We start from the raw sequence: 16,464 nt of genomic DNA, 5'->3' as shown, positions 1-16,464 counted from the left end.
CCCCTCTTTCAACTACGTATTCACCGCTGTGAAAACAATATACGGATTAAAAGAGAAATCTGCGAAAACGTGGAAAAGCTTCTTCTTCTGAGCAAAGTACTTGTCGCTGCCCACTGACGCCGATAAACAAAACATCTGATAATAACACGGTAACTTTCCATAATATTCTTTATTTACAGTGACAATTATATATGGCATATAAAAAACTAAGATCGCGTACCATTTTCATGAAGAGAATGGGTACAGAGGAAGCAGTAAGACAAAGTTCCATAAAAGCAGTAAAACGGGGCCGGTTAACTGGCACGCCAGCCATTAGTAATTACTTCTTAGCTACTCCCAAAAACGAATCCTGTCTACCTGATCGTGAACCGTCTATAATGTTGGGAAAAAATCCACCTCAAGAGGCATCTGAACTGCCTACTACGGATGCTCACACTACCTCAATCTCAAGTGATCAAGGTTCCCAACTTAAACCTCAACCATCCTGTTCAACACAGGAGTCTCAAACATCAACATCCATATTTGACTCTCCAAAATTAACTACCATCACACCGGTGAAACAAATAAATCACTCTTCTGACACCGAGGATCTTAACCCAAACGGTAAGAAACCGACAGAAAACATTTCTGAGATATTACTTAACTCAGTCGATCTGCAAATTGAATCTCATCATCAAATACTTGATCACAAAACAGACATGGATATATCATTGGACACATTTCTGCCAAATAACATGAACTCTACTAACATGGCGACACCTGTCTCAAAATCTTTACATACCTTACAGGAAATACTAGAATCTGTCCTTTCCTTCTTAGGTAACATCTTAGAAAATTCAGATCAAACCTTGGATGTCCAAATTGGCATTCTGAAATTTCTGGTAGAAGAAAAGAGGAAAAAAGAACATATTGAAATAACACAAAGTATACAGTCTCAAGAGGAAAGAAAAGATCTCTCTGAATTGCTCCTTTCTACAAAAACTCCAACTCCTGAATCTCAAGACAAATGTGATAACAGTACTCAAACCACCGAGCAAAAATCTACCCAGAAAAATTCCAACGGGGATCAAATATACTCTCTGAAGAAACTGTTTAGAGAGGAACCTTCTTTGCCAACCAAAGAGTTTCCGATCTTCTCGATTAAGAATACCAAAATGATAAGATACCGCTGAAGGGAATGAAATAACTACCTTAGTATCTGTATCAGATGAGACTGGAAATGAAAAATCCTATCAAAAGGAAAGTAACAAAAGATCAAAAAGAAAAATGAGCAATAGGAGGCCACTAAGAAGAATCCATAAAAAGAAAAACAAAAAGATCAGATTTGAAAATGCAAACACTGACCAGAATAATGAGGAGGGTTCTCTGGAAAAGGTAACAACTAAACAATCTATGGTAGAGGAGGAAAATGTAATCATAAACATAGTGCCCACAAAGCATCTGAATCATAAAGCACCTGAATATGTACCCCTTAGAAATAGCATTGATCAAACAAATAGAGAAAGCACAACTAATAAGTTACAACCCCACGGTGATGATCAACCACTGACGAAATATCTACAATTTGAAGAACTTTTTCCCACGGATGATTTATCGTTAAATCGAGAAAGGGTAATCAATCTGTTGCAACAAATTCACACACTACAATCCATCACCAGTAAAGAAATAGATTTAGTTACATTTCCTGAAAAAGAAAATCAAAAAATCGCGAAAGTAGCCTTCTGGTCAACTGTTATTCCCAGGATCATTGTAAGAGAAAAAGAAACATTGCATAAATATGGATACGATGTTATCGAAATATTCCCATCTAAGAACTCCATATTCAAATCAACTGGTCCTCAAAATATTATTACCAACACCCACACAAACAATTGGACTACAAACATCACTGATCTTGCTGAACTGGAGCGAATTAGCTCTAGGAAGGATATTCTGAAAATTCAGGTAAATAATGGTCAAAGAAATGTATGGACCCAAAATCTTGAAGCAAAAGAGGCCAGAAAAACAACAGAATCTTGGGCCTGGATATCAGAGGCCTTAAACAGCAACAAACAAGAACAACGATTGCAATGCACTGTTTAACAGTAGCTTAAAGATTACCTCGTGGAATATGGCTGGAAAGTTACCCAATAAAATGACTATAGCGCTGAAAGATAACCCTGACATTCTAGCCATCCAGGAAACATGGGCAATAAATCCATTTAAACAGAAGGGTTACTTTGTTTACGATATCCCAGCTATAACAACTAGCAGAGGTCACGCCAAGGGAGGCTTGGCTATTCTTTTAAGCGAAGAACATCAATGGTCTCAAGAAATAATCGATTCCAAATCTAACAAATTTCAATGTATCAAGATCATAACAAAAACAAATACTTCTGATCAAAAAAAAGCCTTCTTGTTTTTCAATATGTACAACCCTCCAGGCACATCACAAGATGCATCTTTTATAGAAACCATAGATCTAATATCCAAAATAATCGAAGAACGAGCAAATACTCCGTACTTAATTGTGGGTGATGTGAACGGGAAACTTTCCAATACTGAAATTGGCAAATGGGCAAAAATGTATGAAGATGAGCTAATTGATTTACCTATTCCAATATTCCCGAAAGGAAAAGTTGCCGATAAAAGAGGGAAAATGTTATTAGCTTCACTTCCAAATATAAACGGATTAATCCTGAATGGTAACGTAGAAGGCGACAGACCAGCATCTGACACAAGGCGGGGAAATGGATCCTCTTCTATCATCGACTACCTAATATGTAGCATAGAGATATCGGACACATTCCATTGCCTGAAAGTAAATTTTACAGAAGAAAGCGACCATGCGCTCTTATGCCTAAACACTGGTTGGTCACTAAAAGCAGCTCCGTCTAACCCAATTATGTACCTTAAGGGAAAAATTGAAATTGATAAAAAGCAGAGACGAATCTTTTGGAACTCAGGGACACTAGACTACATAAATGGAAAGATTCTACAAAATAACATTCTAACTAAAATACACTCTGAAGATCAAATAATAAACTTCAAATGTATTATGACAATCCTTAAAAGACTTCTTCTTAATGGGGAGAAACCACGCAAAAACAAAGTTTATAATAACTCTAATGAGAACATACACAGGAGGAAATTAAATAAACTTATACGAGGGCAATTTCTAGATTACTCACCTGTTATACAGCAAGAGATAAACAAGTTAAAAAATCAACTCAGAAGGGAGAAAATAAGCAAAAAAAGAATGCAACAAGACAAAAATTGGGTGGACATTCAAGAGGCGGCGAAACAGTACAATCAAAGAAAATACTGGTCTTTGATAGCCAAAATAACTGGAAGTAAAAAGAAACTATCTGCCATTCCAGTACCACCCCAAGAGTGGAAAGACTATTTAACTGATCTTTATAAAGCGAACCCAACTGAGACCGACAGTAATGTTGCTGAAACTTATCTGGAAAGCAACTTAATAGAAAAAAGTACAGCACATTCTATTGAAATTCATATCAGAAATGCCAGGAGCACTTCAGCGTCAGGCCCTGACCTGATACCGATTAAAGTTCTACAGTCTAATCCTAAGGAATGGAGTCAGATGTTAACATCACTTTTTAACCTTATCTTTTGTACTAGGAGAATTCCTAAATCGTGGCAAGGAAGTACAATAATCCCTATATACAAAAAAGGGAATCGAAATGTTGCTAGTAATTATCGCCAGATCGCATTAATGGATGCAGCAGGTAAAATATTTGCAGCAGAGGTACTGGACAGATTAAAAGCCTGGTGCTTCTCGAATGAAATAATACCGAAGTATCAGTCTGGCTTTCGTCCTAATCACTCGGTAACAGACAACATCTCCGTACTTCAGACTATCCTCGATAAATACGTTGGGAATAAATCACAATCAGTGTATGCTGCCTTTATAGATTATTCCACAGCGTTTGATCGCGTGGATAGACCAACGCTGTGGAAAAAACTGAGAAGACTGGGGATCTCTGAAAATTTGTTGCAAATCATAATCCAATTACATACGAATACCTGGTCCCAGGTACAAATGGGAAGTGAAAAAGGTCTGACGCAATCAATTAATACGTCGAATGGCCTTAAACAAGGATGTCTTCTTGCACCAATTCTTTTCTCACTGTATCTGAGCGACCTACCATCATATTTACAAAAATGCTCGAGCCTGCCACCAAAGATTGCCCTTCAGAGCATACACGCGCTACTCTATGCAGACAACATAGTTCTGTTAGACCTCACTCCTTTTGGTCTCCAAAATTTACTGGATTCTTTAAATATTTATTCGAAGGATCATTTTTTAATCCCTAACCTAACAAAAACAAAAGTAGTGGCGTTTTCTGGCCGGAAAAAAAGCGCTAAATATCATTGGAACCTTGACGGGAAAAGAGTAGAGGAAGTAGATGAGTACACTTACCTTGGCAGGATCTTCACTAAGAACTTACAAAATTTTAAACACATAAACAATTTAAAGAAAAAATCTGAAATCCATGCCGGGGCAATCTCTAGAATGTATACTGCCACAGGAAGTAGGCACTTCTCCTCACTACTCAAGGTGTATAAAGTAAAAATACCCTCGGTCCTGTCTTATGCAACTGAACATTTACCTACAAAACAATGGTCCTTTATGGACATTACTGAAGGAAAGATCTTGAAAAGACTACTAAAGGTTTCTACATCTACATCTGTACAAGCTCTGAGATTGGAATTTTCTTTGACAAGCTCATATGCAACAGCTATGGCAAACGTTATTCGATGGGCGTACAACATTCTGCACGCTAAGGAAGGAACGCTAAGATTTTTGTTAAAGACTGAGATATTTAAAACAGATTCTCGGCAACTGAACTTCTCTAAAAACATGTCTGAAGCATTTAAAATAGCGAACCTGACTGAAAATATTCTGTCATCATGGACAAAACCCCAATTAAAGCTCTTCTTGAAATGCTCTATTCCAAGACTAAGTTATGATCTTGACCTCATGCACTGTAGTAAGTTATCCACGTACAAAACTTACATAGAGTCGTTGGAATATAAGCAATTACGGCCATACCTGGGGCTCTCCCTTTCACATGGAGCAAGAAGGTCCATAACTATGTTGCGCCTAGGCATTCTCCCAGTCTCCACTGTTACATCTAAATGGTCTCCGGGAGATTCCCCCATCTGTAAACTCTGTTTTGGCGGTGATCAAGATATTGTGCATATTTTATTTGTTTGTCCTCATGCAACCGTAGTTAAAGCACACGCAAGATATCTTAAGCCGATATACCAGAAATGCAATATTACAACAGTTAATAATTTACTAGCATTATGTAAACGACCGACTGACGAATGGGTTTGCTATAATTTCTATAAATTTTTAAAATCCTTTTTAAAATTGTATTGAATATGCATATATTTTGTAAACTGTTTTATATTTGTGGTCCTCAGCTGAGTACCAAAGCAAATAAAACTTTTTTGACTTTGACTTGACTTGACAGTACTGGGAGAAAGCAGGATAAAGGAAGGTGAGTTCGGGGCCAGAAGGGCGACAGGGCAGGGAGACTAATCCGGGAACTAGCCACGGCGCACACACAATCCAGGACATGAAGAGGTACATATTAAGCCGCAGAAATGACCAGTAAGGCATTTTTGGTATCATCGACCCGGAGTGACGGAGCTAGAGTGTTATAGGCACATTGAAAGGATTACAAGTGGAGTGTATGAATAGTATTGAAATTGCATATGGAAACACTGGACAAGAGGCATTAGCGGCTGAAAAGTATCACATTGCAGTTCAACAAACAATGCAATAGGGCGATCAACATTCACCCGTCCCCTACTGGCTGATCCCCCTCTTCAGCTGCTTCCTTCGCAGGTGAAGTAGATTCCCTGTCGTGGAGCAAAGAGGCAAATGGTTCCCAGATATCCCGGGGTAGGTAGCGCAAAGGCATACGTTCCCAAAAGTGAGACAATTATTCCTGGCAATACGCCACATCGCTCAACCCTGCTTTGGAGGAGGGGTTGGGCTTCCTACCCCAGTGTATGGCGACCCTGCATCAAGACAGCAGGAGTAACATGGTGGTTTGGCAGCGGTAGGATCTGGGTGTATCTTTAGCATACCACAATAGCCCACCAAAAGGGTTAAGAGGAAGTGAGTGCCCAGTGATCATGTGGATGGTGGCAAAAACCTCCGCCCAGAAGCATGCCACCTTCATGCACTCCATGCAAGGTGGATACAGGAAGCAGGGGTACGATTACAGTGCAGACAGCAAGGGTCCAGGGCCAACCACATTTTGAACAGTGTAAATGTAAATGTAAATTGACACTTGTATATCGCACTACTCACCCGCAAGGGTCTCAAGGCGCTTGTATGAATACCACTGTGGAACCCATCCTGGCTTTCCCTGTGAGGCGTCCACTCCTGGGCACCCCCAAGGTGGAGGCCAGGCATCCTTAGCGTTGTGGGGGCCGTTGTGGAGATTAAGCAAGCTATTGCCCAGAGTTGCAGAGTGGGACTCCATGATTGGAATAGGCACCGAGGCGAAAATTATCAGGTCAGTGGAATTTTTGAGCCCAAGACCCACCGAGGCGGGGAATTGAACCCGGGTCCCGGGCTAGACCTCTGCATCAGGGTCTGCCGCTCTAATCATTGAGCCACACTTCTCCACAGTCTTGTTGGGGTGCGGTTTAGGTGGTTTAAAAATATAAAGTGAATGAGCCGAAGTCTATAGTTGGTGGAGAGAAACTCCAATTGGCCACAGCAGAAGGACCACTGCTCGTCCGAGAGGGGCGGAGAGATGTACTTTACCCAAGCCACACATTACCTAGGGGATACAACCGGGGAGGAACACTGCATAGTGTTATAAAGAAGAGGGATCATTCTGTGGGCAGATGGCGAAGTGAGGACGTGTTCCAGAGGCAGGAAGGGCGGTGGAGGGGGGAGGGTGGTGGGAGGGGGAGAGTGTCATTTAGAGTGTGGCCGGTGGCGTGTAAGACACTTCAACTCCCTATCCAAAACACTAGATGACACTATTGTGGTAGAGTCTGTGCTCTATGAACTTCTGTGTGGCAGAAGCCTGGGGCTGAAATCACGACAATAAAAACAAATGTCTTTATACTGTCCTCTTATTATTTGAATGCAGTCATAAATGTGAGGTTTGACAAAGTGGGGTGGAGGATTGAAAATGTTTAGATACTAGTCAACCAAATTACTGTAATTATCATTTATATGATAGACTCAATAACCAATATGGCCTTGTCACTGGATATTGTGCTAGCTACATTTCCTGGTGCACAATATTGCCTAGGGTATTTGATGTTTTTCACGATTTTTTCCTTAGATGTGCTCCATCTGTGATATGTTCATCACTGGTGACAAATGTCTTATGTTTTCTAGGTCTGGCAGTGTGGGGGGCAGCTGGAGATCATCCCTTGCTCTGTCGTAGGACACGTGTTCCGCACAAAGAGTCCCCATTCCTTCCCGAAGGGCACACAGGTCATCACCAAAAACCAAGTGCGGCTGGCAGAGGTCTGGATGGACGGGTACAAGGAGATCTTCTACCGGCGGAACCAGCAGGCAGCAAAATTGGTGAAAGAGGTGAGCGGTACAATTCCTGGGCCAAATGGATACCTGCCCTTCGGTGGGAGAGATCTGAGAATGAAGTGGATTTGAGAATTGGAACATACAATTTTTTTTTTTTTACTATTCTATGTTAAATAGATTCCAATTTGTCTGCCTTTTTAAATAACAAACAAGAGTGCAGTGATCCAGCCATCTCCATATTTTCCACATATAGTATTTCACCCTTTTTGTGTTTCCTTGCAGTCTTTCCATAATGAGCTTTCGAAAATGTGAATACGTTTGACCCTCCACCAGTAGGAGGCCAAACCATCCAGGCAAAAACCTTTTGTGAAGGCCGCGCAATAGGCAAGTCTTGTGTCCAACTTTATAGAATGTCAGTAACGGCTAGAACACCTACTTTCCTACCCTACTCTAAATCGAAGACTCCCCAAAATGGGCAGTTTGTTTATAAAAGCGATTGGACGATTCCAGGCAATCCTGTGCTGCACAAGATTCCATCTGCTCCAAACCATTTCTGGGGATTCAGAAGCTGCTTTATATCTCCTCTGCTAAACCCAACTGTCTAAATGTTATTATTCTTTCCATTCTAGTTTCAAGATTAAGTCCCATTTCAATTTTAACCTGTGAATTGCCGAAGAGAAAGAAGACCATGTTCTGATTTTTCTCCCTTGACCTTTACTGGTAAATTAGTATTTGGTGAGCAACCATGTCTGGTTAAAATACATTCCATTATAACAGATGTCCTGCTAAGTAAATGGTGTCCACACCAGCAGCAAAGTAACAGCTTAAGGGGACTTAGCTTGTGTCCCCATTAATGAGGTCTGCAGTGGCTTTCTTTGTACAATTAGCCATATCGTTACTATTGGTATTTTACCTTTTTTAAAGCATTGCTTTTTAGGTCTTGCGCCTAGCGTTGCAGTGCACAGCAGTGCGTGCGCACTTCGAGACCTCTTGTACGGGGTTTAGAAAGCTACCCACACGCTCGTGCGTGTGGTTTTGCTTTCCCCATCTGGCATTGGCTTGCGCGTGTTTTAAAAAAAAAATCGTCACGCGATTGGGCCTTTGAAACGCCCATTCCCGATGGTGGCTAGCACGCGCAGCAGCGCACATTCGCTGCCGCGCTCCCTCCCCTCTGTGTTTTCTTGTTTGAGGTAGTGTGTGCTAAACTCAAATATTTCACTGTTTAATCTAGCTCGTTTAAAATGTTATGCGTCGTTCACGCCGTGCCATCTTGCCATCTGTTAACCAAGGGCGTGTGCCACTGCTGCCCTCGGTGTGCAGGGGCCACCTTCTGTGGCCTGTGTGTCACTGCTGTCCTGAGACCCCTCCTTCTAGGAATGGCCTGACCCCCCCCCCCGGCCAGCCAGAGTGAGGGCCCCTCTCTCCAATGGGTATCCGAGCCGCCTCTGCAGGGTATCGACCCTCTTTGCTCCCCCCTTCCAGGCTCGCCCTCTTCCCGGCTCCCCCTGCTCCTCGCTCTACCATGCTCTCCTTCCCTCATACTCGCCCCTCCTACTCTTTCCCGCCCCTGTTAACTGCTGCAATCGCTAGACGTTATTTTGAGGTTTCTTGGTATCATAACGTTAATGGCACTCACGCGTCCTGTCGGCTGCTGCTGTGGGTCCCACGAGTTGCTGGCAGTAGAGGCCCCTCCGGGCCGGCACCGGGCGGGAAGCGAGCCTCGGGTTCTTCATGCTGCTGCAGTGGTTTGTGCTGCAGTCCAGGTGCTGTTGTAAATCCAGATGCCGTGGTCCCTTGTACTGCAGTTCCTGGTGCGTTTGTTGCTTCAGCACGAGCCTGGTCCAGCTGTGGTATCTGTTTCTTCTCGTGCTGTTGTAGCTGCTGCTCCGAGTGTGTCCGGGATGCTCTGACCCGTTCAGGCCTGCGCTGGCCTCTTTATATCTGTGGCTATGCCCCTGCTGCCCCTAGACACACACACAGGCCCAAAGGCGTCAATGTAAACACAGCCTCTGAGCGCGTGCTGCCCCAAATGGTGCGGTGACATATGCCCCAGAAGGTGTCAGTCACACCCAAGCAGACACACAGGAGCCCCACCCCTGTTAGTTTATTAAATAGTTAAATTACTTAGCAGGATCACAAGTGAGCGTAGGGGACTGGACGCCCTGCTGCTGGGTTGGTTTTGATACATTTTGACTTGTTCATTGGTTTACCTAGTCCTAGACATTATATCTTACGAAAACAGCGGCTTCTCTACAACGTTTATCATACTTAGTTATTACCTAATTTGTTTAACCCCAGAAAGACAGGTACCAGAGGCGTCTTCACTTGCAGCAGCTGCTGAGCTGTGAAACTCAAGTTTCTAATACTAGTACCGTCTTTATTTATTTATTTATTTTATGCGATTTTTAAAGTGCGCAAATACCCTTACGGTGTCTCGGCGCTGGCGTAACAGAACTCTCTCTTGAGAAAAAAAGGTAATTTATGCTGAAAACAGCCATGTCTTGAGATTCTTTCTGAAGTTTAGAAGCGTGGGGGCGGTTTTAATATGGAATGGTAATGTATTCCACAATTTTGCTGTCGCTATGGTTAAACATCTGTCTCCCCAATTGGTCTTTCTTGTGCGTGGAACCTTCAGCAGATGGGCTGTTGATGATCGTAAGGTTCTGGAATGCTCAAGCGGGCAGAGAGCTTTTTTTAGAAACAGTGGGCCTGGATTATTGATGGCTTTATAGGCTATGCATAAAGCCTTAAATTTAATCCGACTCCTAACTGGGAGCCAATGCAACTTTCTAATGTAGGGGGATGTAGATGTGAATTTGGGGATGGTTAGTAGAATTCTGGCCGCGGCGTTTTGCACCGTCTGTAATCTGTTGAGGACTTTTTCTTGGGCATTCAGAAGGAGGGCGTTGCAGTAGTCTGTTCTCGAGAACACCAGGGTCCTGATTAGAGTTTTGCCCGCAGACGGCGGTAAGTATGGAAGTAGTTTTTTAATCCTTTTTAGAATATAAAAGGATGAGGATACCACTGAGTTGGCATGTTGGAGGAAAGTCATCTTGTTGTCAAATATGACTCCCAGATTACGTACCTTGACTACCGGTTGGGGGGGGCGCTCCCATCTGAGATGGCCACCACTGAGGGGACCAGATAGGCTGCAAGTTCCCGAATGTCATCACCCTCTGTTTTATCAGAGTTTAATTTGAGACAGTTAGATGACATCCAGGAACTTATTGCCTTCATTCCCTCTTGAAAGTTGGCTGCGACTGAAGTACCATCGTTGTATACCAATAACACCAGTTGGGTGTCATCCGCATACCTAGTTAGGGCAATTCCGTAGGATTTTATAACCCTCGCTAAGTCCGAAACATAGATGCTAAAAAGCGTCGGACTTAGCGAGGAGCCCTGTGGTACTCCGCAAGGGAGAGAAAAGGTCTGGGAGGTGTAATTGCCCATCTTAACTGTCTGCGGACGGTTGGCCAAGAACGAGGCAAGGAGTTCTTTGGCTTTGCTTCTTATTCCTAAAGCCGAGACACGGTCGATCAAGGTGACATGATCGACCGTGTCAAAAGCAGCGGAGAGATCCAAAAGTATTAGAACCGCAGATCCTCCCTTGTCCATTGTGGTTCTTATCTCATCTGCTGCTTTGAGTAGCGCTGTCTCCGTTCCGTGACCTTGTCTGAACCCAAATTGGGTGTCGTCAAGTAGGTCGTTGTCATTGATGAGTTTCGAGAGTTGCGTGTTCATGATTTTTTCGAAAATCTTTGCTGGGAAGGGAGACAGGCAATAGGTCTGTAGCTGGCAGGAAGAAGAGGGTCCAAAGTGGGCTTTTTTAAAAGTGGCTTGATGATAGCCTTCTTCCAAACAGATGGATAGGTGCCTGTTAGAAACATTGCATTACAGATTGTTGTTAACAATTGTTGTCTTTGACAATTCATGGATGAAATCCATTTTTCAAAAACGTGTTTTTTAAATTAGAGAATGAGTCAAGATTCTGAATAAATTTTTTTAAAGTTATGTTTGTCCAAAATCTTTGTACAAAGTATACGATTGTGTATACAATGGTATTGGTATAGTCTGAACGTTACTGTCATGCCTGGAACATTGCAGGTTTCAGCACACTGATGCATGACACCGAAAGGCCGGGTACGCTTAAGGTATAACAGAGGTCTTCAGCCTTTAATGGAAATTAGTGTCCCACTCTACTGTACTTTGCCTGGTTTACACAGTGAAGTACTTATTACTGTTGTATTATCACTACGGCCAGGGACAAGCAATTTTTACGAAGTGGGACTTTCTTCCTGGTGGTTGAAGCATTACTCTTCACAATCAAAGGTGTCAGGCAATCCACCACCTCTGCAATAGTCTGTTCATACCACTTCAACAAATCCTCTGGGCCTCCCTCCATCATAACAGATCCATTAAAGGATTGATATTGTGTCACTAATACCATATACTTATCGCCAATTCTCATTGTCCTGTGTTTGAGGAAGGGAATTTCTAGAGGGATCACAGTTTGCCTTTGTGTGGAATTGTGTGCCCTTGGATCGCTCCTAATAATTTCAATCACTCTAAAAGACTTGGACTTTTCAAGGAACAGCTTGGTTAAATATTTAGTCTACTGGGCATGAAATGGCTATCATAAATATATGTATATATGTATATGTGTGTGTGTGGGCTACTGCATATCACGCATGAAGTGGGCATTTAAGCAGACAAAACCTGCCTTGATTAGGCACTTAAACCACAGTGGTGCCCCTCCCCCACAGCAAACGTTTTGGAAAAATCACCAAGTATTTTGTGTGCTTCCAGCTTTTCACCATGCAATTTATCCACCACTATAGGCGAGGGACGTAAATGAAAATCCTCTGCAATTAATAATGGGGATAATTGAAACCGATGTCAGATCGACTGTCCTACATAGAGTCCTATGTCTTTCACTGTATATATTTGCAGGGTTCTCACTATCCAAGTGACCCCTTTTACAATGGGCTGTAACACTGCCATCAAAACACATAACTAAAAGGCATAGTCATTTACAATGCCAAAAGCTCAAACTCTCGCAAATGTGAGACCTATTGCATTGCAAATGCTTGTTTCTCTTTATCACTGAAAAGCAACAACATTAACCAGGATAACATTTTTTTACAGATAATTATGGATTTACTGCAGTTGCCACATAATCGACCACCAGCTCCATAACTTGCAGGTCTAAATAATAATTCGTTTCTAGCTCCATCACTTCAAAAGTAAAAAAATTAAATAAATAAAAGCCAAGCATGTGGTGCCGCACCGATATAAGCTCTGTAAAGATTAGTTTCATTTGCTGAGCCATGTATTTCGGTGTTACACTGATGCTAATGTAGAAAAATAACATATCCACAGATCATGCCAAATTATGCTGCACAGCTTAGTCATCTCTGCCACATAATTTGCACCTCCAGGGCCGCAGAATTTCTGTGATCCTATGTATAGCCAACGAATTTTTTACTTCTCTGAATTGTCCATATAGACAGAAATAGTATTCCGAGTAAAGGTAGATAATTCAGTTTGCAGAAACAGGTGGTGAAAAAGATAGTTTGAACAGTAGTAAACCGCACATTGAACGCTTAGGCTTAAAATTGCTCTAATTTACAATTTGAGCAATTAGGAGATAACAGTTCGCTCAGAGTCACAAATTCAAGTGCCGAAGCCAGGATTAGAATCCAGGTCCCCTTGATCAATGGTTTGCTACTTAGCCGTTAGATAATATTTCCTCTCTGTAAATATGTACCTAACTTTCCATGTTACCTTTTATATCACTGCTTGTAGTAGTCTTTAAAGTGTTGAATGTTCTTATTTTGTTCGTTTCATAGCTTAGAAAAAGCATGCCAGTTGGCAGTCTCCATGTTTCTGGTTCAGGGATCTGTATGTGGTGATTGTTGGTCAAATATTGGTGATACTCATCTGTTGCTCAGCTTCAAAGCATTGCAAATGAAAGAGGTGGAAGAGGACTGGTGCTTTGACGTGACTAAAGGCGATAGTCCATGAAGCATCCCTGTAAGATTACTGTTAGAGAAGATTCTGGTTCAAGTTTAGATGTTTGGCCATCATTAAGCATCTATGTAAACCCATTGAGGGAAACCGCTACCAAATGAATTAAAAAAGGAATACTACAAGACTGTGGCATCCAGTACCATTTGACCCAAACGCAACAACTTTCAAACAATATCAGGCGTTACATAAAGGAGTTGACATGGATCGGTCAGAATGGGTTTGGAGTAAGGCCTCGCTGCAGCGGAGATTGTTTCTGTTAAAACAATTTTTTCATTCTTTTTTTAAGGAGTTATGCTATGTTTGCTGAATTAAAAAAATTTTGTTTCCTTCTTTCTGTGCTTTTGACTAGAACAATTTCGGTGATCTCACTGAGCGGTACCAAATGAAGGAGAGACTTCACTGCAAGAATTTCACCTGGTACCTGCAGAACATCTATCCAGAGATGTTCATCCCAGACCTGACACCAACCTTCTATGGAGCGGTAAGCAGTCACTGTGGCAAGAGGGCCACTCTTGTTGATTCTTATCCAGGAATGGTGTTAAATGAAAGAATTTGTTTAATGTAGACTTACCCCAGGCAAAAAAGAGGTGGCCTCTAGTTACCAAAAACGACACCTTGATAGACTGATTTTATATAGTAATAACCAGATGAAACTGCTAAATAAATCTCTTCCATTCCTTTCTGTTCAGTAATGGAGGTTAGCAACGGGTACATACATCAACACAGAGTTGGTACTTTTAGGGTATTTTTATCCCCCTCCCTACATTAGTTACCCCGTAAATCACCATCATTTTTCAGCAGATATCAAAGGTGGGCATGTCTGTTGATGCAAAACTGAACATAAGGGTCTTCGGGTACACCAATTTCATTCAGCACAGAATCGGTCCACTCAGGTCTCAGAGTTAATCTTAAATATCATGCACATCTGCCTCTTAGGTACATTTTGTAGGAAAGGACCACTTTTCGACAGTCACCCCCACTGTTTTGCTCACTGGTACTGATGTTGATTGGTAGTGCACTGGGTCCTTGATAACCAGGCACCAGGCCAGTGTTCTTTCCCTATAAACAAAACAAATGTTCAATTGTAACCCAATTTGAAAGGATGTTAGAACCCATGTAAGTCCCTAGTAAATAGTACCAAGGGCATGGGTACTAAAGAGGGTCCCTAAGAGCTGAAGTATATATTGTACCGAGCCAGCACACAGACTGCATTCAGACTGCCATTGCAGGATGAGTGAAGTGGTGCAAACCATTCTGAAAACACGACCCCTAACTGTGTGCCATGCCCATGTACACTGCATGTTCTGCACTTAAGTCACCCTTACAGCAGACCTTAGAGCCCTAAGGCGGGGAGCATTATATTACATTTGAGGGTGCAACTGCATGAGCATATGTGTCCCTGTAATGCCTAGTTCCATTTATAGACATTGAAAGTGATCAGGAAGTCATCTTCAGGACATGTACTGGGCACTGGGCAATGCAAGTTACCCAGCTACATGATGGCTTCATGGAAAGTAATGGTGTTTGGTATCAAACACCTTGTCTTAATAATTCAATACTGATAACAGTATTGGATTTATTATGACAGCACCTCGAGGGCACCAAAAACGTGCCCCCTGAAACCCTACTAGTCACATAGTGTTCTGGCTCACTGGCATCTTACAGCGTGCCACCACAGACTAGGGTCTGACCCCCTGCAAAGCAGAGCCCTTGCTCTCAGAGGTCAGAAACAATGCCTGCTCTGGCGGATGGTGTTCACACCTCGTCCAGCAGGATGGCTAGCAAATTAGCATCTCAAGGCCAGATACTTAAAAGCCTCTCCAACCTTTGAATTGCAACCTTGGCTTCCCCCCAGACCTGGTTAAAACCACCCCCCTGTTCTGAGGCCCATTTGGCACCAGAGCAGGCTGGACATTAGATAGTCAGTAGGCGTGTCACACTTACAGGCTAGGCACACCTCTAAGGGGGTGGGTGGGCATTTGCAGTGGACAGTGAAAGAAGGGTTTTATCATCTTTGGTTTTGGTGAAACTAGGAACTCTGGGTCAGGAGTTTGCCCACTCCTTGCAGGAAGTGGTCATATAGGGGTAGACCCCCCATGGATAGGTAGCCCATTGGCTACTGCCATACACTCACCTAAACAACCCTTAATTCAGTATTTAGGGGTTACCCGACATTAGAAAGACCGATTTGTCTACTTGGGAATAAATGAAGGACAAATAAGGGCAGTCACCACAAGAACAGAGGACCAACACCGAACTTGGCAAACTAACCCTGCCTGACTGCAGGCACCTTGACAATTGCAAAGACCTGACTCGTCTGAAAGCTGTGCATCCTCTCAGACACTTGGAGGACTGCCCATTACATCAGCAACCACTTAGCATTTCCCTTTGGACGAAGCAGCCACCCCCTGCATCAGCAAACACCACTCACACTTGATTTTTACATTGTTTTGCTGGTCACCGGGCCCACCGAGAGAGCATCACTCCAGGAAGACAGTTTCATGGTTTCAAGAGGTCAGCCCTATGTCGCCATCAAGTTTCAAGATAGTAGACCTTCCAGGAGCCTCCCTGCACCAATTCCCTGCCTACCGGAGCACTTGCAGCAAACAAGTCTTGTTGAGTGTGTAGCCCAGACACCACTGCCGTCAAAGAGACCTGCACGCCGAGGGACTTAAGGACCAATGAGGCTTACTACAAGAGTGACCCTGCGCTCTTGTTTTCCCCCATGCATTCTAATGGTCTAACTGAGAACTATGAGAGCCTCAAACACAAGTGGCCAGCTGGCCAAACAAATCAGCTCCCGAGCCCATCAAATCAGGTTCCCAACAACCAACTGTGCCCCCTTGCTCCAAAGTCCCTCACACACAAGCCCCCCTTTGGTTTTTGCCAGACCTGTCCCCAAGCAC

General features: G+C 42.9%; 1 protein-coding gene across 1 annotated transcript in view; it reads left to right on the top strand.

Moving 5' to 3' along the window:
* The window catches only part of GALNT6 (polypeptide N-acetylgalactosaminyltransferase 6), a 244,115-nt gene that overhangs the window by 202,753 nt on the left and 24,898 nt on the right, over positions 1–16,464 (top strand). Inside the window, exons 7-8 of the mRNA XM_086965922.1 lie at positions 7,382–7,582; positions 13,908–14,039. Coding sequence (XP_086822048.1) covers positions 7,382–7,582; positions 13,908–14,039 — 333 coding nt within the window. The remainder of the gene's footprint in view (positions 1–7,381; positions 7,583–13,907; positions 14,040–16,464) is intronic.

This window comes from Lissotriton vulgaris, chromosome 1_1, assembly GCF_964263255.1.
Source record: "Lissotriton vulgaris chromosome 1_1, aLisVul1.2, whole genome shotgun sequence".
Classification (NCBI taxonomy): domain Eukaryota; kingdom Metazoa; phylum Chordata; class Amphibia; order Caudata; family Salamandridae; genus Lissotriton; species Lissotriton vulgaris.
This window is presented reverse-complemented; position numbering and strand designations above follow the sequence as displayed.